This window comes from Elephas maximus, chromosome 5 (assembly GCF_024166365.1).
Source record: "Elephas maximus indicus isolate mEleMax1 chromosome 5, mEleMax1 primary haplotype, whole genome shotgun sequence".
Taxonomy (NCBI): Eukaryota; Metazoa; Chordata; class Mammalia; order Proboscidea; family Elephantidae; genus Elephas; species Elephas maximus.
The window spans coordinates 80434047-80457575 of record NC_064823.1 but is presented as its reverse complement, the minus strand read 5'-3'; the positions used below and the strand labels follow the sequence as shown (position 1 = coordinate 80457575).

The 23529-nt window shown below is 43.6% G+C and overlaps 1 protein-coding gene across 3 annotated transcripts in view; it reads left to right on the top strand.

Annotated features, from left to right (window-relative positions):
- SHROOM3 (shroom family member 3) overlaps nt 1-23529 on the top strand; it is a 210921-nt gene that overhangs the window by 115158 nt on the left and 72234 nt on the right. For all 3 annotated transcript variants that reach the window (XM_049885950.1, XM_049885949.1, XM_049885951.1), the window contains one exon: nt 23378-23509. In XM_049885950.1, the coding sequence (XP_049741907.1) occupies nt 23378-23509 (132 nt within the window). The remainder of the gene's footprint in view (nt 1-23377; nt 23510-23529) is intronic.

Sequence of the window (23529 nt, the reverse complement as noted above, 5' to 3'; positions counted from 1 at the left end):
CTATGGGGCAGTTCTACTCTGTCCTATAGGGTCACTATGAGTCGGAATCGACTCCGACGGCAGTGGGTTTAGAAATAATCCTAAATTTCTTGAGCTTTTTATTTTAAGAAAGTACTTATTCCCACAGGTTTCTCCTTACCTGTTAGACTTCGACATTATAGTGGAAGAACCAACTTCTCAACATGTACCTACAACATGAATTAGATGCATCTGAATTATACTAGATTCCCAATTAGCATATTCTAATTTGGTGTGATTTGAAATGTTTTTTTTTTTTTTACGGGTTACCATCTTTATCTCAAACTGAAATTGAGGTTTATGGGTGGAAATATTTAAGAGTGTTGGGAGGAAAACGATGTGGCCCACGAATGTACAAAGTGCCTGTCCCGGCCACTGAGGCTGCCTGTCCTGTCACCACTCTTGGTTTGGTCTCATGACCAGCCTCCCGTCAGCACCTAGGGTGACCTTCCACACCTCACTTGTGTTCTCTGTGCACATTGCCAGAGACTTACTCCAGTCTCTCTCATCTTTTCCTCTCACCCACCCACTCCATCATCAGAGAAGGCATTTGGAGTGCAAAAGTGTGCCTTTTTAAAAGTGTAATTTTCAACCACAAATATTGTGTGATCTCACTTATAAGAAATAACAAGAATAGGTAAATGTATAGAAGCCAAAGTTTATTAGTAGTTATCAGGGAAGGAGGGGGAAAAAGGAATCATTGCTTAGGAAGCAGTGAATTTCTGTTTAGGGTGAGGGGGAATTTAGCAATGATTTTTTTTTTTTTTTATGGGTGATGGTTGCACAACATGATTAATGTCACTAAATCATACACCTGAAAAAAATTTTTTTAAGTATAAATTTTATGGTATGTGAATTATAACTCAATAAAGGTACAAAAAACAAACCCATCATGACTCGAAACAAAAGAAAAAGTGTGGGAATAACAGGGCCCCGAACGGCCACACATGCCTTCATTTATCTCTAAGAGCTGCTGTGTACTTTTTACTGCCTCACAAAATATTTTAGCTTTAAAAAAAAAAACTCTTAATATACTTGTTTTCATTTTTTAAAAAACCACGTTGGATTCTAATATAATGCACTGTTTTGGAGAGCAATATTAACACAGGGGATTAAAGGGCAGTATGACTTTATAGACACCGTCTTTAATAAGTGCCTTGGAATTTATACATATATGCATTTGATATCTGTAATAGTTTCAGGGTTGTTTAATAGTTATGCTTTGTGAAGGAAATAAAGGACCATTTTGCAAAAGGAGAACTGAGGTTCCAGGTGAGAGAACTCATGAAGAGAGCCACTGGTATAACTTTGTATGGCCGCTGAGATTTCGTCATTGCATGGCTCATCCTTGATCTCATGAGACAGGCTGTTTTTCTTTCATGTACAAATATCTGATGATGCCTCTAAATTTCAGATACAATTTTTAAAAGTATATGGAAGTATTTTTCCAGAATCTGTGGTACAACAGAAGCCCAGGAGCCTTCAGTCATAGTGATGAATCTCACTGTAATGCAGGCTGTGTGGGTGGTGAGATTTGGACCCACATCACCAATTTAAAGTGATGTTTCACACAGGAATAGAAGGATCTGTACACCCTTATGCGATTCCACCTAACCCCGAGCACTTAGAAAACAAGATAAAGAAGCAGTAAGAGAGGAAGGAGCCTTATCTGTTTTGCCTACAGAGCTCCTGGCTGTGGTCTCCAGCTAATATTTATTTCCTCAACATGGTGGATGCAGCAATGCTGTGTGGGTTGACTGCTCCTTCAAAGCTCACATTCTGGGCATCACCTAACCTCCTCCCAGAATGAGGCTCCCACAGGACAGATTACTTGCTAATGCTGCCTACCTGCTTCCAACACCTAGCAACAGTGTTTGCGGGTACTCCCTTGACTTTGTGACAGGTTTGTATGAGCTTGTGATAGCACATTTAAAACAAAATTATAACTTTAAGGAGGATATTACCTTATGGGGGAAGGGGAGATGACATGTGAAAGCAATTAAGAAAGGTACTCTCTGAGGTCAAATTTGCCTCCCTTGAAAAGAGGCTGGTAGAGCCCGTTGAAGAAAGATGAAATTGAAAAGAGTATCGTATTCCTTAGGAAAATTAACTGGCCACCTATGTCATAAATGCCAAACAAATGCAAAAACAAACCCAAAACTTTGCAAGGCTGAATCGAAAATCTCCAAAAAGATCAGTCATAACTGCTGAAATAATCACGTAAGTCCCCCACCCCCTGGATCAGATGCTCACAGAAACCAAAAGGGAGTGGGGAGGAAGGTTTTATGGCCTTAGATCAGCAACAACCCGAAATGCTCAGTTTGACTTATACTGAAAAGAGGACATGCTGAGAAAAAAAAAAAAAAAAATTATTTTCCTTGTAATGTGAGCTTTTTTTTTTTTTAACTGTGAACTTTTTACCTTGCTTCATTCATGCTTCATTTGATCAATTACTAACTGTATAGCTTCTGAAAAGTGAGCATGGTCTTCTTAAAATTGATATTTTGATTTTGGATTCCTCTTCATTTCAAAATGGGAAAGAAAAAAAGTTGATGGAGGGTGTGTGTGTGTGTGTGCCTGCGTGTGTGTTTTGGTCCCCTTATTACCACAAAGACAGGAGGATGTTGACTGCAGAGGGGAGGGAGAAGCCCACTCCTCCATCCCGGAATCCGTTTGCGAACCTTAGGGAGCCTTTGCCATTGAAATGCAAATCCCGTCCTGAGCGCCTGGGCCAATCCCGGAGGCTTCCTGTGGGATTACCTGGTGGCAAGCGCAGGGCGAGCGCGGTGCGAGCTGGAGCCCTTCGGCGCGACAGGCTGCAGGGCGCGGGGGTGCGGGGCCCCCGCGGCCAGGGAGACGTAGTGGTCGGGCGCCCCCGCGGCCTCCGCGCCCCCGCGCAGCCCGATTCAGCCCGCTCGAGCCAGGCAACGCGGGTCCGCAGCTACGCGGGTCCGCAGCCGCAGTAGCCGGGGCGCGGCGCGCAGGGCGCGGTAGAGCCGCCCATTGTTGAGCGCGGCGAGCGCCGCCGGCGATGCTCCGCGCCGCCTCCTCCGAGCGGCGGCGAGGTTTGAACTTGGCGTCGGCTCGGCACTGGAGCCCCGCGAGGCCCGGGGGCGGCGGCGGCCCGGCGAGCTGCGATGGTGAGTGTGGGGCTCCGGGCCGCTTTTGAAGGAGGGAGAGTGGGTGCACGACAGCCTACTTTCTAAAGGGTGTCTGTTTCGCTCTCTGAGGACGGTGTTCCAGGTTTGGGCTTTCACTGCCAGCAGCCGGCCTGATGGGGGGCAGGTGGCGTGCTCCGAGGGACTCGTAGGCCTTTGCCTTTTTATTAGGGAGGTGGAAGCTGCCACTCCAACAGGAAAAGAATTGTTAATTATTGGCAGCATGAAAAGTTTTGAGAAGAAATGATCTGTGAAATATTTTAATTTTGATAAATTGCTTTCCGCGAGGACCCCTACTGAGTTGAAAACTCCTTGCCTTTCTGAATTTTCCTAGATTTGTTTCTGTAGGAGAAAACCTCAAGTGCGCTTGTCCGGGGCACGCCTCCCCCAGCCCGCCTCCCCCCTCCCCCCCCGCCCACTCCCCAGTGGCTCCAAATTTTCCGACACATTTTTTGTTTAAGTGTGTGCCTGTGTCATGCAGCAAAAATTAAATCATGCACGTGAAATTATACCTGACACATGCTTTACTGTGAATTGCTTCGCGGGGGTTGGGCGTTTTATAAAACTTCAACACATGTAACATACTCTGGAGGTGGGCGTGGGATATATTCTTTTCTCCGCTGTATTTTGGTATTGCATTTTTATTTTTTAATCGTAGTGTTAGGAGTACTGTACACGGAGTCTTTTGTACTGGGTTTGAATGGGCGTCCACATGCATGTAATGTCCACGGAGAGATTTCTGTGAGATACCAGGCTGCGGTGGAAAGCTTAGCACAGAGCCTTCCAAAGACTTCTGTGCATTGGCTGTGTCTAATTAGTTAATATTTAAAGACAGTTAAATTACCGTTTCTAGGTGAAAGTACCTTGGTCAGATATACGGCCAAATCTTCCCTCAAAGAATTTCTCTAGGAATTGGTGTAAATTTTCATTGATTTTGGTGGTTATTTTTGTCTTTTAAAATAATATTTTTTTCTGATTATAAAAATATTACATGATCACTGGAGAAAAGATAGAATATAGTGTATATAAAAAGAAGTAACTGCTTTTTATGACGTTAACACTTAACGTTTCCTTTGCTAAGGCCTAGTTCCTCATAGAAGCCTAGTCATTTGAAAGCTTTGCCACTATGGACGTCTTCTTTTTCATTGCTAAGAAACTTGGTTTAGGAACTAAAACTAGGAATTGACAAGGAAATAAGTTTATACTTAAAAAAAAAGTTATAACTAACAGTAACTTGTTCACATTGTTTATGGGTTGCAACAGAATTTATTGTGGCAATTTCTCTTGAACCAACTTCCCACATCTGCTCCTGGCAAATGGTTTCTGTTTGCATAGACTGTTTTGTAAATACATCTCCCTACCATTAAGGCCAAGTGCCCAAACACATACCCCTTTCTAGTGCTTGTAGCTAGGCTCGTAGAGTTAATATTTTTATTGGTTTCTAGATCAGAACTTCCTCACTGTATGTTTGATAAAACCCTGGAGAAGGTAACCAAGGGATGTCGTAGAGAATTTACTTCCCTGGAGATTTTAAGAATAGAATAAACATCCATCTGTCTAGAATGGTTACAGTGCACACTGCCTGGATAAAGGAAGACTAGGTCACCTCTCAGAACCTCAAAACTGAGGAATTCTAAACAAATTCCTGCCCTCAGTAACCTAGGGCCAAAGGAAATAAATATTCCAAAAAGACACCTGAGCCCAGTATGGCCACTTGCTCAGTGAGGTGAAGCCTCTTTTGATTTATGTAGAACAAAGATAATTCCTTTGGTAAGAAAGATTTTAAATAATCCTTCAGCGTTGCCAATCCTTTTGTGGTAAGGACAGAAAATCAACAGTGATTTAATTGCTTTCTAGGAAGCTATAGGTTGGATACAGTGTAAATTCTGTGAATGATTCGATTCATGGGAATTAAAAATTCTCCCCAAAGGCAGGATGGGGTGTATGTGTAATAAACCTCTATACTAAGGATGGTGTGCCTGAGGGCTTTCTCCTTCTAACTCAGCACTCTTCATTATCCTATCTTGTACGTTAAAGCTGGTTACAAGTTTACATCAGCAATTTTACTTTCTTCTCTAAGCTCATTCTTGACTTTGCATTTTCACATAGAAACCACATAGCACTTTTACTGAAACCAAGTAATCCTGTAACTTGGGTTGGAGTTTAGTGCCCTGGGGTCCAGCCAGCAGTAGCACAGTTTTGGTGGTTACTTTCAGAAAGTCGGGATTTCATGGGTTGCTGCTTCCTCTGCTCTCCTGTTTGACAGCAGTATCCTGTAATTCTAACCACTGTGTGACCTCAATTGCAGTGACACTTTCCTTCCTTTCTGTAGTGTCACTTGGACTGAAACTGCTACCCCCATTTCTCCCTGCAGGATCAATGAAAGGGGTTCACTTTCTAGGAAAGGTCATGTTAAAAAGAAAACTGGGAAGTCCGAGCTTCCTGGCTGGGTGGTTTTCCACATTGCTTGAATGAGCAGTGCCTCCACAGACCTAGACCTTTCAACTTGTCACATCTTCCATGCTAGTTTTCTTATGCTATAGTAACATCTGAAGAAGAGATTGGAATATGAAAGTTCATTCATTGATTCACCAAACAATTGCTATGTGGGGGGCATTCGAGGAACTCAGGGAACTGGCCATATAAGAGGGAAAATAAAAACATGATAATGAGCTAATGCCATTATGAGGGAGTAGAGTACATGGGTTAAGGACTTAGGTTTGTAAACATATACCGACCGTATGACCCAATGTTTCCGCGCCTAGGCGTTTGGCCCAGATACTTGAAAACAAATGTTCACAAATAGGCTTATATAGAATGTTCACAGCACCCTTCTTCATAATTGCCAACAACTAGAACAAGCCTATGCCCATCAACAGGAAAATGGATAAGCAAACTGTTATACATCCATACAATGGAATACTACTTAACCATCAAAACGAACAGGCTAGTGATACACACAGTAACCTGGATGAATCTCAAAAGCATTGTGTTAACTAAAAGAAGCCAGACACAAAAGAATACATAACATTTCTGTTTATGAAGTACTTGAACAGGCAAAGCTAGCTGGTGACAGTAGAAGTCAGAATGTGTGTCTATGGGGGTGGGGGTGGGATTGACTGGAAAGTGGTATGAAGGGATTTTCTGGAGGGATGGAAATGTTCTGTGTCTTGTTCTGAATGCTGGTTATGTAGGTATATACACCTGTCAAACCCCGCCCCACGTATCGAGTTGTCAAACCCCTTCCAGCTGAACACTGAAGATCTATGCATTTTATTGTGTAAAGTATTACCACAAATAGAAGAAAAAAGTTCTAGAGTTAGACAGACCAGGGTACCCTTACCATCTCTGCCTCTAGATGTATATTACCTTGGACAATTTATTAAATGCCTCTAAGTGAAAACATTGGGTAATAATAAAACATTTCCTTCATAGGGTTGTTGGGAGGATCAAATTAGATAATGATCTAAAGCATCTTAGGAAGAACTCAGTAAACGTCAGCTGTTATTTCCAGTTACGATAAATGTAATATGTGGTTTTGGTGTTGATGATAAATGTATTTACATCTACTTTTTTGTGAAACTCATGTCATTTATTTGAAGTTATCAAGGGTCTTATAACATATTAACAGCATTATATATATATATATCTTTTTAATGGTTTTTTGTTTTTTTTTGAGGTTGTAGGAGATTTAAACTTGAAGTTCTTACCATCTCATCAAAATACTGCTAGGGCTTTTCTTTATCAGCAGAGGTAACCCTCAAAGAGAGGAAATACCCACCAGGCAAGCCCCTCTTTTCTTTGAGCAGTGATTTAATGATAGTAGTTGAAGCTGAACTCCCAGACTAAGCTCACAGCTTCCTTTGGGAATCTGGATGAGAGGTTTACATATTACATCCTTTTTCCACTTTGGAATCCACTCCGCAACAACTGTTTTTTTTTTTTTTTGAAGATGTAGATGAGGGGGAAAAAATCCTTTATTCTCGTATCAAGTTAATATGATGCTTTTTTTTTTCTTGAAGAGACAAATTATATATGCTTTCTAAGAAGGGAACAAATGACATAGAACTTGAATTTTCAGTAAAATACTTAGGACAGAGTGGTAATAAAACGATAATAATTTACTTATTCCATTAAGCTCCAATTATTTTCTCAAGCTTAACGAAGTGTTTGAGAAAGATGTCATATACCTTGCTGACTCCGTAAGTGGTATTCTGTTATTGCATTGGTTTAATTATTCTGTAAACATTCATTACACATTTACTGAGAACTTACCACCCAAACCAACCCATTGTCATTCAGTTGATTCCGACTCATAGTGACCCTATAGGACAGAGTAGAACAGCTTCTATAGAGTTTCCAAGGAGCGCCTGGTGGATTTGAACTGCCAGCCTTTTGGTTAGTAGTTGTAACACTTAACCACTGTGCCACCAGGGTTTCCGAGAACTTACTTAACTCTCGGAATTCAATGATTAGTAAGACATTGTACACTCGAGGACGGTTAGACAGAGTCTCAGTGTGAATATGCGTACGGTTTTGCTGGAATTCTTTTCAGAGCAGGAGGACTCTGTCTTAGGCTAGTGTTTTTGGTTGGTTGGTTGAGTTTTGTTTGACTTAAGCCTTCTGCTTAAGGTAGAGGTTTATAATCCTGAATCTTTTTCGTTGATGCTATTAAACATCAGAATTTCTTGCTAAGGTTTTCTCTTGGGATCCCTTACTTAAAATAGCAACAACAAAATGGTCTTATATAAAGGCAGTGCAGTGTAGTGGAAAGGTCATAGACCATGGAGATAGGTAGATCTAGGTTTGCATCTGAGCTCTGCTACTACTAGCTCAGTAATTTAGGACAAGTTCTTAAATCTGTAAGCCTCAATTTCCTCATCCGCAAAATGGTGATAATGCTATATCTCTCTTAAAGCTTTTATAAGGATTAGATAACAAACTACATGTAAATATACCTAGCCTGGCACCTTGGGGGGGGGAACAAACTCACTGCTGTTGAGTCAATTCCAACTCATAGCGACCCTAGAGGACGGAGTGGAACTGCCCCATAAGATTTCCGAGGAGCACCTGGGGGATTCGAACTGCAGACCTTCTGGTTAGCAGCTGTAACTTTTAACCACTATGCCACCAGGTTTTCCATAGCACCTGGAAGGTAGTCAATAATATTTATCAAGTACTTACTAAGAGTCAAACACTGCCTAGAAGTCTTCTTATATTGGCTGATTAAATCTTCCTCACATGCCCATTAGGTTGTTGTGTGCCGTTGATTCTGACTCACAGCAATTCTACATGACAGCTTAGAACTAACTGCCACATAAGGTTTCCTAGACTGTAATCTTGCCAGGTCTTTCCCTCCATGAAGCAGCTGGTGAGTTTGAACTGCCTACCTTTCAGTTAGCAGTGGAGCACTTAACCAGTGTGCCACTAGGGCTCCTTAGCACTATTATTATCCCCTTTTAAAGACCAGGTTACCAAAGCACAGTAAGATTAAATAACTTTCAATAGGTCATGAAGGAGCCAGGGTTGGAACCCAACACTCTCCTGCATGTCAACTGACAAAATTCATAGTAGATGTTATTACCTTTCCCTTATAGATAAAAATTATTTTAAGGTTTAATTATTGCGGGGGGAAGGGATTTAGCAGAGTCTATCGGGGTTTTTTTTTTTTTTTTTTATCGGGGACTTGCAGGAAAGTTGTGTTTCATAATCATATATTAGGTGTGACTGTAGGTTCTTTGGTTGACAGAATACAGCACAGTGACATTCAGATAGACTAAAGGCCAAATTCTTTGTTTCTTATAGCTCTGAATAAGAGAAAGCTGCCAGGCAGGACCACAGGGACAGGGTCACAGCAAGCTGGAATACTAGAAGGCAGATTATATATGGCAAGCGGGCTGGGTTTAGCTTGGTTTTGTGAGCTTCCTGTGGATTGGGTTTTTGAATAATCGTGGACCCAAAGAAAAAGGGGAAATCTCTGGGTGTTGGCTTCTGAGGTATGTGTATTGTAATTTAGGAGTGTTAGAGCCTGATAATAGAAGTAGTTGGGGTGTGGCCTAAGCTGCCCCAGAAGAGAAATTGAGTTTTTAGTCATGATCTCAAAACTGGGTTAAGACAATTTGTGAAATATTATAAGATGCTAATGAACTTGTCAGGTTCTTTCCCCGGCCTCTCAAAAGTTCAGCCTGTCCGTGGCCCCTTCTGACATTGTCCTTTATCTTCCCACCCCACCTCAGTGACTCCAGTTAAGAAGTGAGTTAATTAATCTGTGAACAGGAAATGTGAAGAACCAAGGCTGCCTCTTAGGATTTGACCGAGACTTTGGGAAGGCTGCCTAGGGATTGACATAGATGAGATTTTTTTCTTGGTCTCCAAAAGGAAGGCAAGGTGAGAAACGTGCTGCAGATTACTGTTATAGTAACAGGAAAAGTAAACCGTTGACCCAAGATATTTTCTATTTCCATTGGCATTTTTTGAACTCCCAGATTCTGGAGAGCTCTAAGCCAGCACTTTAAATAGAAGTAAATCCCAAATTTTAATTTAATGATTTAATGAAAACTTGAAAATTTACTGATTTAATGAAAACTCAAAAATGTAAAATTGGCTAATTTTAAAAAAACAATTCGTAGATGCCGGGGGGAAACTGTAGTTACATAAACATATGGATGATAATATCTGTTTATGGAGTCCCTGGGTGGTGCAGACAGTTAAGCACTTGACTACTAGCTGGAAGCTTGGCAGTTTGAACTCACCCAGAGGCACCTCAGAAGACAGGCTTGGCGACCGCTTCCAGAAGGTCACAGCCTTGAAAACCTTGTGGAGCAGTTCTACCCTGCACTCATGGAGTTGCCACGAATGCTGATTCAGTGGTAGAATTCTTTCATCCATGCAGGAGACCCAGGTTCCATTTCTGGACAGTGTACCTCATGCACAGCCACCACCCATCTGTCACTGGGAGCTTGCATCAATGTGATGCTGAACAGGTTTTAGTGGCGCTTCTAGACTAAGATGGACTAAGAAGAAAGGCCTGGCAATCTGCTGCCTAAAATCAGCCATTGAAAACCCTATGCATCACAACAAAACACTGCCCCATTCTGTGCTGTCCCCATGATCAGATGGAGGGCAGCCTTTTGTTCCATTGTGCACGGGGTGGCCATGAGTTGGGGTCCAAGTTTATGCCAGCTGACAGCAACAATTGTCTATTCAGATATAAGCCTTTTCACTTAAAATTTGCCCTGAAATCCTGGTTGTTGGACAAGGTGCTCTAGATCAGTGGTCCCAACACAGGAGCATCTCCTTTGCCGTGCAATGTTGGCTCGGCAACTGGAATGTCAGGACGTTTCCTCAACCAAGAAAGTGGTACCAGGTCTATTTACTGACCCACCAAAGAGAAGCACGACCCAGCATGCACAATAGCTATCTCTGGAAGCAGTGGGCTGAAAGCAGGTGGTGGAAGAGGAGCCCCTTTGCAAAGTGTTGCTTATTGTCCCGTATTTGAAGAAATAACACTGTACCAATTCTGTCCCTCCAAGTGAGCCATATTATCTAAGAAAAAAGTGACAGGCAGGTGAAACACTATTTTTGTTTTTGGTTAGAATTGTCAAGTTGGCCCCCAACTCGTGGTAACCCCGTGCACAGTGGAATGAAACTCCGCCCAGTCCTGCACCATCCTTGCAATCAGTTATGGATCAGAGTATTGTGATCCATAGGTTTTCATTGGCTGATTTTTGAAAGTCGGTCACCAGGCCTTTCTTCCTTGTCTGTCTCAGTCTGGAAGCTCTGCTGAAACCGGTTCAGCATCTTGGCAACATGCAAGCCTCCTAAGGGCTCTGCATTCTGAAGGGGAGAAAAGAAATCTGGAAGAAAAACCTGCAACGATCTTAGCAAGCTGGCTGTCCCTAACAGTCTTGAGGCCTTGCACCAGGCTGCTTTGCTCTATGGAAGCTCCACTTGTCTTTTAGTCTGACTCACAATAGGCGTGCATGGCTAAAGTTAGGAGAATTGCAGGACTGTCACTTGAAGTCCTTCTCTGCCTCTTTAGCATCGCCCCCAGCCTCTTTCCCTCTAACATTAAGCCCTTTGTGTCGGTTCCCATGGTGACCTCTTCACTACTGGCAGCTGGAATGTGATAGTGAGAGGAGGCGGCCTCCCCTACTGAGCCAGGTCTGCTGGGGTGGAGGCCATTGATCCACAGCTGGATTTGTGAAATGGGGTCACACTCCAGTGCCTCCTCTTTGTCGTGGGTTCTGTACCTTTCCCAGGCTTGACATGTTGGGGCTGCAGTGGGAGGGGAGACGTGGGGCATCATACAGCTCGCAGGATATTTCCTGCACTAGACTCTCTCGCCTGGCTGTCCGGTGACCTGCCAAACTCCTGCCTGATGCCATCTGCTTCTATGTGTTAGTGCCCAGCAAAGGGGAAGGACCTGCTTGGCCCAGTCAGATAAAAATGGTGTCTCACTTCCCTACTTGCCTTCCCTTCAGCTTTTGTTCCCAACACCATCTGTTTATGAATTGTCATTGTTGTTAGCTGCTGTCGTGTTGGCTCCCAACTTGTGGACGCCAGAACTAATAGCTGCCTGCTCCTATACCATCCCCTTGGTGGGCTGCAGATCAGATCACTGTGGTCCACAGGGTTTTCATTGGCTGATTTGGGGAAGCAGATCACCAGGCCTTTCTTCCTAGTTTGGTTTAGTCTGGAAGCTCCACTGAAACTTGTTGATCATCACAGCAACACACAAGTCTCCAGTGACAGACGGGGTAGCCGCACATGAGATGCATTGGTTGGGAAATGAACCTGGGTTTCTGCATGGAAAGCGAGAATCCTACCAGTGAACCACCAATGTCCTCGCTAATAAGTTACTCAGTGTGAAAAGGCCAGGCTCCAGTCTTGAAACTGGGATCAAAGGCAAGTTTTCAAGGCAGGGTCTCTACCCAGTCAGAAGACCAGGCAGGAACTGGGGCAATAGTGGGTGACTTGATCAAATGAGTAAGCCAGCAGCCCATTCCTGAACATGAAGTTCAAGATGAGAGCAAAACTAGCTAAGAATTTGTCTTGAAATAATCTTCTGAGATACTGTTTGAAAGCTGTTGTGTGTGTTTTTTTTTAAATATATATAATTTATTTTGTTGTTGTTGAGAATATACACAGCAGAATATACACCAGTTCAACATGTTTGAGGCTTTTTAAAATCTTTCTCATTTGGAGTCAAATTGGAATCCCTGGGGTGATACAAACAACTAACACACTCGGCTGCTGATCGAAAGGTTGGAGGTTCGAGTCCACCCAGAGGTGTCTGTGTAGAAGCGCCTGGCTAGCTACTTCCAAAAAGCCAGCCGTTGAAAACCTTATGAAGCACAGTTGTACTCTGACGCCCATGGAGTCAGAGTCAACTCAACAGCAGTTGGTGTTTTTATATAACCAAAGGAAAGGCAAAATGATGGGAATAAGTAGCAACTCAGTCCATGGAACCAGAGTTACAAACACCTTGAAAAGGTGTACTGTAAACTTCCGACTTACTTTTTCCACAAATTGGCTGCATTTTGGTATCATGCGTCCCATACAAACTGTGTTTCCAAAGGCTACAAAACAACAGCTGGGGAAAGCTTAGGAGACAGAGTCCCTACTTAGAATGATAGCAAAGGTTGGGAACGTTTAGGTTTGAGAATTTGGAGACATTTAAATAGCATGGAATGTCTATTATCTACCCTAAAAAGCAGAATGAATCTTGGAAATTGTGGACACAAATGCAGTTGGCACAAGCTTTAAAAAAAGTGCATGTGAGCTTTTCTCTAAGTCCCTATAATCCTCTTGCGCAAAGTAAGGATTAGGCCTCCCCCACAAACAAGGGAGTGAGTTCCTTTTTGCTAAGGTTCTTCAAAAAAAAAAAAAAAAAGTTTTCCCCAAATGAACCACAATCTCCATTTACATTTTTAATGTCCACCCTACTTCTCTAGGCAGGTCTAGGACAGGAGCAACTTATTTGCATGTAGGTAGGAATGAGAAGCCCTGGCTCCCACAGAGGGCATTGGGACCCCCCAGGTCTTTCCAGAGTCCCTCCACCTCCTCCCTTCTGCAGGAGAAGGGTCTCTCACCTCACAGTTTGAGGTAAGAAGGACTCAGGCTTTAAAAAAAAAAAAACTGGTCCCAAGCACATTATTGTTTTTTAAACAGCCATAAAGATACATACACTGAGGTGCCATCCCAACTATTCCTGAGACTCCATTTAGTGAGGGGTGGCCTCTGGAGTAACTCCTGAGGCTAATTCTGTCTTCCGTGACACCTGAGGAGCCCAGCAGTCACAGGGTCATCTGTGCTAGTGTTTCCAGAGGGCCCAGGCAATGGCCCGTATTTCCTAGTCTTATATGCGTGACAAGCACCACATGGAGTTAAATAGTTATCTCTCTCCTGAAATGCTTTGGGTTTTTGCAGTTTCTCCTTTTAAGGAATTAACCCATCATCTTACCCATTGCACTCCTTGGGGATTTCCCACATTCATCTCTCTCATATTCACTAGGGGCGAATAATAATAGCTTCCATCTTGTAGTGGTTATCATGCACCAGGCTGATTGAATCATCACAGCAACACTGGTCTATAATACTCCACCCCTATGAACATTAAAGCGACTTACCCGTAGCTATACAGAGAGGGCCTGTTATGGGTCCCCTGGCTGCTGGTCCATTAAAAAACCAATTACTAATGCCAAATACCTAGTAGGTGATACAGCCAGAATAGGAACCCAGGGAGCTGGCCCCAGAACCCACACGCTGTATACACATATAACCTCCCATTTATCAATTTGTTGTAAGATCTGGACTCTGAGTGTTTGTAGCTAGAAGCACACTGCTCCAATGTTGAAGAAATCATCAGTTAACTATAAACCTTGCCTGAGAGCTCTTGGTTTTCATGTCCACTTGTTCTGGGCTAGCTCTGTCATAGCGTTTAGTGGCTTGAGGGATTGATAGTCAAAAGCAAATCTAAAGCAGAGTAATATTTATTAGGTAAGTTAAAAGATTGGGCTAGTCATTTGGCTGTTTCCCCTACCTACTGTCTTATAATCAAAAGGTCGGCAGTTCAAACCCACCAGCCACTCCTTGAAAACTCTATGGGGCAATTCTACTCTGTATTATAGGGTCACTATGAGTCGGAATCGATTCGATGGCAATGGGTTTGGTTTTAATGGGTTTCCTTCTTCCAGTCTTTATGCAGCGTCCTTGGCCGAGATCTGGAGATAGTTAAGCTGATAGAAAGAATCATAAATATGTTGAATACCAGTGGTATAAATTGTACATGTGGGTCCATTTGGGAGGTTTCAGGAGAAATCAAGTGAGAAAAAAACAGCATCAAGAGCAGGAGGTGCAAATGGACACAGGTCTGAGTCTTACGAAGCTCATTTATGCATCACTGAAGGGTTATGTTTGGCCCTCTGTAGTAAACCAAGCTTCTTGACCAAGAAGTGAGTGAGTGAGTGAGTGAGCAGACAGAAGTCTAAGGACAGGTAAGTGTGACAAGTAAGGAGCCCTGGTGGCACAGTGGTTAAGTGCTCGGCTGCTAATTTGAAAGGTCAGTGGTTCAAACCCACCAACTACTTGGCGGAAGAAAGATGTGGTAGTCTGCTTCCATAAAGATTATAGCCTTGGAAACCCTATGGGGCAGTTCTACCCTGTCCAGTAGGGTCGCTATGAGTTGCATTCACTTGACAGCAATAGGTTTGGTTTGGTTTTTTTAAGTGACATGCCTGTGATGGAAAGTACTAGATAGGCTCTAGGCCTGAGGGAATAAAGAATGAGCTTTCTAGATGGTAAATGATGATAAAAGATGGGGTGGGGAAAAACAAGGGTGATGAAGAAACAATGACCTAGAAGGTTAAGTCTCAAATATATAGGTACTGAAAGGTCAGCGAACAGGAACAAGGAGGTCTTTAAAGAAAGGGCAGTTCATTGGGAATGTCTGTGAAATCTTTGGTAAATGGTATGTCATCAGAAAATGAAAAGCAACTGTGTTTGGTTAAGACTGGAAATCTACACCCCAGGGCATCAGTTCTTAAAATCCTCATCCAGAGACTGAGGAAGCCTAGGAAGCAAGCCTTCTCAGCATTCAGGAGACTGAAGGGAAAGAGCTGGGTAGCTGTGGCAGTACCACTACAGACCTGCCAACCCAAGGGAAAAGACTGGCAGGATAGAGAGGTGATAATAACGCCGGCTTCGTGCATGAAGGATGAGGAGCCGAATAAAAAGAAAAAAACATAGAAAACCGAGAACGCAGCTTTTAATAAGGCAAATTGTCGAAAATGAATACACACGAGTATCTGGCCTAAATCCAAAGGAATTCCTCCAAAGGGCTCTGAGGACAGACTTATGATCTTATGGTGAGTTGCTGCCATGAGTTGGCTCTGACTTATGGCTTTATGTATGATATAATGAAAGGTTGCCTGGTCTTGTGCTATCTTCATGATCATTGGTATGTTTGAACCCATTGTTGCAGCTTTTGTCACTCTGTCTCATTGAAAGTTCCCTCATTTTTGTTTGCTGTCTGCCATCCACGATGTCCTGTTCTAGCGATTGGTCTGTCTTGACGACACGTCCAAAGTAAGCTATTTGAAATCTCACCATCTTTGCTTCTAAGAAAGTAGGTCACCAGGAACTTCTTCCTAATCTGTCTTAGTCTGGAAACTTTGCTGAAACTTGTCCACTATGAGTGGCCCTGCTGGTATTTGATATGCCAGTGGCATAGCTCCCACCCAGATCATAGCAACTGCAAGCCACCACAGTCTGACAAACTGACAGGTAGTGGAAGACAGACTTACCAAACCAAAAAACCAAATCCATTGCCGTCGAGTCGATTCTGACTCATAGTCACCTTATAGGACAGAGTAGAACTGCCCCATAGAGTTTCCAAGGAGCGCCTGGCAGATTTGAACTGCCAACCTTTAGGTTAGCAGCCATAGCACTTAACCACTATGCCATCAGGGTTTCCAAGACTGTATAAATGCCCTTCTGTCTACTTAATCACAAAAAAGCATCTGGCTGCTTCGAAACACAAGGCTGCAAAACTGTACTGCCAACCGTGTGTGGAAGGGCTCAGCCACAGTCCCCCAGCACTGGTCCTCTCTACCCTGTGAAAGCCTGCCGCAAGTGAGATGGACCAAAAGTTGGGTCTGGATTCTATTTTCACAAAGAAATTGCCTCACAACCTTCTCTAGAAATCATCTGGAAAAAAAGAACACCCCATATTTCTCAAAACGGGTATTATAAGCAATTTAATGCCCTTGAGTGTTCAAGGACATAGAGCTTCATTTTGGTTACACAATTATTCCCTTTACAATCTCGTATGATTCATTTGACAAATGTGTATGGTGTGCCTAATATAAGCCACTTAACTGCACCAGGCCCTGGATGTATAGTGGTTTAAAACACAAAACTAAGGAAAAACCAGATGTCGACCCTGACCTCACTGAGTTTCCTGTCTGGTAGAGGAAGAAGACTGTATGCAAGCAAACAATTACTTGTGGCGATAAATGCAGTGAAGGAGAAGCTCAGGTGTCAGCAGAGAGAACATTTGCCTTGGATAGGGCAGTCTCTGAGGAGGTGATATTCCACCTGGGGCCAGAAAGCTGAGAAGTAGTCAGCCTAGTGAAGAAAGGGGAGGAAGCCTATTTCAGGTGGCGGAAATAGCATGTGTGAAGACAAAGAGTTTGGCAGGTTTGGGGAATTTAAGGAAGGCCAATGAGGTCAGAGTGTGGTGTGGGGAGAGGTTCAGTGTAGGCAGAGAGTACCTGAGTGGCGCAAGGGCTAATGCTCAGCCGAGATTGATGGTTTGAGTCTACTCAGAGGTGCCTCAGAAGAAAAGCCTAGCAGTCTACTTCTGAAAAATCACAACCATTGAAAACCCCCATGGAATGCAGTTCTACTCTGAAACACCTGGGTTTGCCATGACTTAGAGTCGACCGGATAGCACAACTGGTAGGTCAAGAGTGGGCAGGAGCCAGGCCACAGGAGGCCTCACAGGTCAAATCAGGGAACTTGCAGGGGGATAGCTGCTGAAGGGTTTATCAGAGAATGATGAGGTCTGTCTACATTGTTAACAGGTTGTGCTGGCTGCTGGGTAGACACTGGATTGGAGGGGACAGGAGTAGAAGTGGAGAGACCAGTGAGTGAGCTGGTTCCTACTGAGTGAAGCACAGCAAAAAGGAAGAAATTGCTGATTCTAAAAGATAAAACCAAGCACTTCCCTAAAGTAGTAATAGTCCATGACAAGGAGACATGAATTCCCCCCTCACCACTTTCGGGATAAAATATAAACTCCATAGAAACCAAGGACTGTGAAGAGGCCATTTTAATAGGTTCAACCCCTTATATTTTTTACTCCTGTTTCCCCAATTTTCTGGTGTTCCAGAGAGCCACAAGAACTGAGTTTCTTCTTGTATTGGCTGAAACTCAGTCAAAAATCAGTTGATGACTCCATTAATACATGTTAATCCAGTTAATACATGTTCAGCAGACATCCCCGGGTAGTGCATATGGTTTGCATTGCTCCACTACTAACCTAAAGTTTGGCGATTGAAACTCACCCAGTGGTGCCACGGAGGAAGGGCCTGACGATCTGCTTCCATAAAGATTACCAAACCAAAAAACCCAGTGCCGTCGAGTCGATTCCAACTCATAGCGACCCTATAGGACAGAGTAGAGCTGCCCGATAGAGTTTCCAAGGAGCACCTGGTGGATTCAAACGGCGGACATCTTGGTTAGCAGCCGTAGCGCTTAACCACTACACCACCAGGGTTTCCTCCATAAAGATTACAGCCAAGAAAATCCTATGGAGCAGTTCTACTCTGTAACACATGGGGTTGCCATGAGTCAGAGTTGGGGACCTTGATGACAATGGATATATATTCAGCAGTTATGAATATATTGGGGGGGTGGGGAGAAAATACGAATGTACTCATCATAGGAAGTAGAAATATGTAGGTGGTTGACCTGGATTTCTTATCTACCTGGAGAAGAAAGATGATCCTGGGGTTGTGGTTCACAGTAATTCTTTTACCCCTTGCTGAACCTTCTCAGGTCAGCTTTGATTCTTGTTTGATCGCTCATAGTAAATTGTGATATATACTGGAGAACAGCAAGAAACAATATAAAACAGCCCTAAAGAATGTCTCATTAGTTTTGCCAGCAAGTTAACTTGTAAATTAAAAAGAGGTAGGAGGGAAGAGATGTCACAGGTCTGTTGAACATTTAGCAGTACTTCATTCATTCGGCAAGTATTTATTGAGTAACTCTTCTGTGCCAGGCACCAGTCTGGGACTGCTTGCCTTCACAGAGCTGTAGTGGAGAGGGACCAGCAAACAGGCAATTAGCAGACTGTGTGAAGTGCACTTCCATGTGCAAGGCTATCCAGTGTGCTGGCACAGAGGGGGCCACTGGACTCTGACCTATGCTGCTGGCACAGGCTACCCAGGGAAGTGATGTCCACGCTTAAACCAAGACAGGGTGATAACTTTAGGGAGCTAGACGTAGCCCAACAGGGATAGAGAGCCATATAGTTTATTCTAGTATTTTTCACTTGAAGCTGTTTCATTGACTCTTAGGCTTCTACAGTGTAGCTTTAAGCAAAAACAATATATCTTTGAGTATCTTTTAAGTAAAAATAAGCCCATTCAATAACATGTTTTATTAATGGCCCCATCATCACCATTCTCCTGGTGGCACAATGGGTGAAGCACTGGGCCAAAGTGTATACCTTCTCTGTATTTCAGTTCACCCATCTGAAACTCCATGAAGGAGTTTATTATGAGTGAGAATAATTCCTAACATATGGGAAAGCACATGTATCCTTTTATAAGAAAGGCTTAGAGTAATTTGCTTCTGTTGTGTGGTGCTCCCTCAGGCCCCCAGAAGATCAGAGCATGTTGCAGACTTATCGATTCCAGTCTGTTGGGAGGCAGGTAGCACAGTAACATGAGGTGGGTGAAAACATGCCTTGCGGAGGCAGCACCAGTTCAGTGTGTGAATGAGGTAACCAGCAGGGGGAGGGAAGGGCAAAGTCACTATTCCAAGAGCAGGTCTCTGGATTGCTTAGTCTCCCAACACTTATTCCAAGACTGTTCAGCAAACTGTGTGCACTCAATTTCGATTACTAGCCTAAAGGTTGGCAGCCTGAACCCACCCGGCAGCACTGTGGACAAAAGCCTGTTTATCTGCTTTGCAATCAGTAAAACCCTTTGGAGCTCAATTATACTCTATGACATATGCAGTTTTCATGAGTCAGAATCAACTCAATGTCAGTGTTTTTGGGTTTTTTTGTTTTATTGGTATTCTATGTTTAGGTTTACTATGGAATTTCTTTTCATCAGAATATATGATTTTTAAAATGTTTATTTGTTGTCCAGATTATTCCAGAAAGAGATTAAGGCAGAAGGGTATGCTTCGGGTGCTGGTAATTCTTTTGGCAGCCCTTCCATTCTCTTCCTGGTTTGTCATGCAGCCAGACAGTCCACCCAGTCAGGTGCCCGGACCTCTGTCTAGCCTCCCAAGCCAGCCAGCCAGGGCGGGGAGCAGGTGAAGATGAGCTGTGAGTTTGTCTGGGGGTTGCAGTCAACACAGGTTTCATGAACGCTCACACCTGGTGCTAACTAACCTCAGCTGGTCTTCTAGATGAGCCAAATGGCAGGATGTGACTACAGAAGGCCGTGCTGGGGTGCTGTCTGTATTTTCCTAGGGCTGAAAGGAATCACACACTGGAAATACTTAAAAAGATAAGAAGACCTCATGTTCCTCATGCTTCCATCTCTTTCCCACTTGCCTCCTCTTCTTGGCAGCCAGCCCTTCACTGAGACAGCCTGCCCCCTGGACCTTCCATCCCTCGGTGTTTCCCAGGAAGGGGAATCAGAAAGGAAAGAGAAAAGAACCAGCCTCCAGAGCCTAAGCCATTATGCAGAAGGGACAGAGTCAACAATTGTGGTTTCGGCAAAAATGAGGAAGTTATTAAAGGCCACAAAGGGTTTGTGAAAGTTTCGGGCCAGTCTTTATTTTTCACCCCCAATGGGCAGCGTTAGGTCTTGAGGAGACTGCTTCTTAATACTCACCTGGAAAGGAAAAGCCCCTCCTCATGCTGTCAGACTGTAGTGGTCTTGGGGTGTGCTGTTTGATCTTTACACTCATGTCTGTGATGTTGAGATGTCTTTAAAACTGCTTTCCATATCCGCTTAAACCAGATGGCCACGGGGAGTTGGTGCCTCTGAAGTTTATGTGAGAAACACTAACTGGGGACTACATGGTGAATTCTGCAAAAGACTTAATCATCTTAACTCTCTGGCTGGGGCTCTTCTTTCTGTTCTTCCCAGCTTAAATTATGTCATTTTGGTTGCAGGTATTTTAGGTAACATCTTAGCTGAAAGGAGCTCTAAAATGAAGATAATATAACAAAGCGATAATGAAAACAATTAGTTTTTAAGCGCATACTAAGTGTAGGCAATGTGGGGGGCATTGGTGGTTCAGTGGTAGAAATCTTTCTTTCCATGTGGGAGACCCAGGTTCATTTCCTGGCCAATGCACCTCCTGCGCAGCCACCACCCATCTGTCAGTGGAGGCTTGCATGTTGCCTTAGTGCTGAACAGGTTTCAGTGGAGCTTCCAGACCAAGACAGACTAGGAAGAAAAGCCTGTCGATCTGCTTCCAAAATTAGCCAGTGAAAACCCTGTGGATCACCACAGCCCAAGCCTCAACCAACCATGGGGGTGGTGCAGGATCGGGCATCGTTTCGTTCTGTTGTATATGGGATTGCTGTGAGTCAGGAGCCAACTCGGTGGCAGCTAACAAGTGTAGGCATTAATATACATTATCTAGAAGATTTATAACAACTCTGCAAGATAACCCGTTGCCGTCAAGTCAATTCTGACTCATAGAGACCCTAAAGGACAGGGTAGGACTGCCCCATGGGGTTTATAAAGAGTGTCTGGTGGATTTGAACTGCTGACCTTTTGGTTAACAGACCTAGCTCTTAACCACTATGCCACCAGGGTTTCCACTCTGCAAGATAAGTATAATAGCTCACTGAGTGCCTAATATTGTCAGGCTGTATTAAAAAGAAAAAAATTTTTTTTTTTTATTCTAAGTGTTCTGCCTGAATTAATTTATTTAAATTTATCAACAACACTGTGAAAGAGGTTGTTTTTTGCACCCATTTCATAGATGAGACAACCAAGGCACAGAGAGGACAAAGCTACAGAGCTGGTCAGTGGGTAGAGCCAGGAATCAACCATGTGTGCACTGCCTCTTATTTTCATCTCATAGATGAGGAGCTTGGGGCTCAGACTTTACTTGCTGGTATCATTTCAGTTCATAAAGGACAGAACTTCAACCCAGGCCTTCAGACTTCAAGTCTAGAATTATATTGAATATATTCAGAGCCTGGAGCCTAACTAATGAGAAAAGTAATGTACGGAGAAGGTGGTAGTGCCCAAAATATAACTAAATAAAGATGGAAACTTTGCTTAGAAATGGAAACTGCCTGTTGACTCCCTGGTCGTCTTCACCCTACCTCCCAAAATAAAAGCACATGTTTTGTTTTTACCTCAGGACTCAAGAAAGAAGACTCTTTCACTTCCATTCTATGTTCCAGGAAATATAAGGCCAGATGGACAGGGCTTACTTTTAACAGCCATTCAGTAATCCTGTCCCCTCCCAGCCAAGGCCTATACAGAGGAGGAACAGGACTCATTTGTACCTTTTCCAGATTCCTGTTTATAGGAGATGTGTGGGGGCCACCAGTCAGCTCTCAGAGGCTTAGAAAGATCCTCCAAGCCAGAAATTGAAAACATGCCACTGGTACCCAGCAAAGTAGAATGATGACAAAACCCACTTCAAAGCCCCATGCAGGGAACAGTCTGACAAAGAGGAGTCCAGGGTGCAGTCAGGGTGTTTGCAGATTCAGGACCCGACACTCTCCTAAGGAGAAGAAAGATTTCCGTTCCCATGGTGGAACGCGTGGTGATGCGGGGCTTAAAATTTTTCTCTGACTCCCTGGGAGTATGGAGGAGAAGAGTTATGGGAATGGTGTTAGAGACTGGGGGTGGGAGGGTGGATTTAAATGGACACACAAAAGCCTTGCCTCCCAGTGCAGTGGAATCTAAACAATCTGAAACAGCTCAGGCTCAGAAGTTGGCATTTGTTTCTGAGCTGCCGCCCACTGCCCAGAGTAAGGGGTGGTTTCACTTGGAGATCACTCTCCTTAAAGCAGAATTGAGGTGGCGAGGGGGTGTTGAGAAGTGTGGCAGCAGTGACTTGATTTCAGGGTAACCATCTTGCTTACTAGTTTGTGTGAGTGAGTCCAATTTTTCACTTATTTACAGACAGGTGTTGAATTATAGGGGAGTGTTTTTTTTTTTTTTTTTTACCTTCAAAGAAGGAATCCCTGGGTGGTGCAAAATGGTTAATACATTCAGCTTCTAACAAAAAGGTTGGGGATTGTCTTAGTTACCTAGTGCTGCTATAACAGCAATACCACAAGTGAATGGCTTTAACAAAGAAAAATTTATTATCTCACAGTCTAGGATGGTAGAAGTCTGAATTCAGGGTGCCAGCTCCAGGGGGAAGGCTTTCTCTCTCTTTTGTCTCTGGGGGAAGGTCCTTGTCATCCGGTCAAGGAGCTTCTCAGCACAAGTACCCTGGGTCCAAAGGGTGTGCTATTCTCCTGGCTCTTGTTTCTTGGTGGTTTGAGGTCCCCACGTCTCTCTGTTCACTTCTCTCTTTTATATTTCAAAAGAGATTGGCTTAAGACACAACCTAATCTTGTAGATTGAGTCCTGCCTCTAATCCTGCCTATTAACACCATAGAGTAGGATTTACAACTCACAGAAAAATCATATCAGATGACAAATGGTGGACAGTCAAGCAATACTAGGAATCATGGCCTAGCCAAGTTGATACACATTTTTGGGGGGATAAAATTCAATACATGATGGGTTGAGTCCCTCCAGAGGTGCCTGGAAGAAAGATCTGGTGATCTGCTTCTGGAAAACCAGCCATTGAAACCCTATGGAACACATACGGGGCACCGTGAGTCAGAATTGACTTGATGGCAAAAGGTTGTTTGTTTTTTCTTAACCTTCATAATAGTTCATGTCTCTTCATTGTTATATTTATTTACGCACTTGGCCATGAACATCATCACGCTCACCTTTGTGTTTTCCTGCTTTTGTCAGAGACACGCGCGCAGACCAGGGCCATGCAGATGCTGCCACCTCTAACTCCTTCAGCCCTGAGCACTTCACCTCTGAACCCCAACGGAGGAAAGCAACGTGGTCGGGAGCAGTTAAACTTCGGCTAAAGCACAGGTAAGAGGCATAGAGGTCAG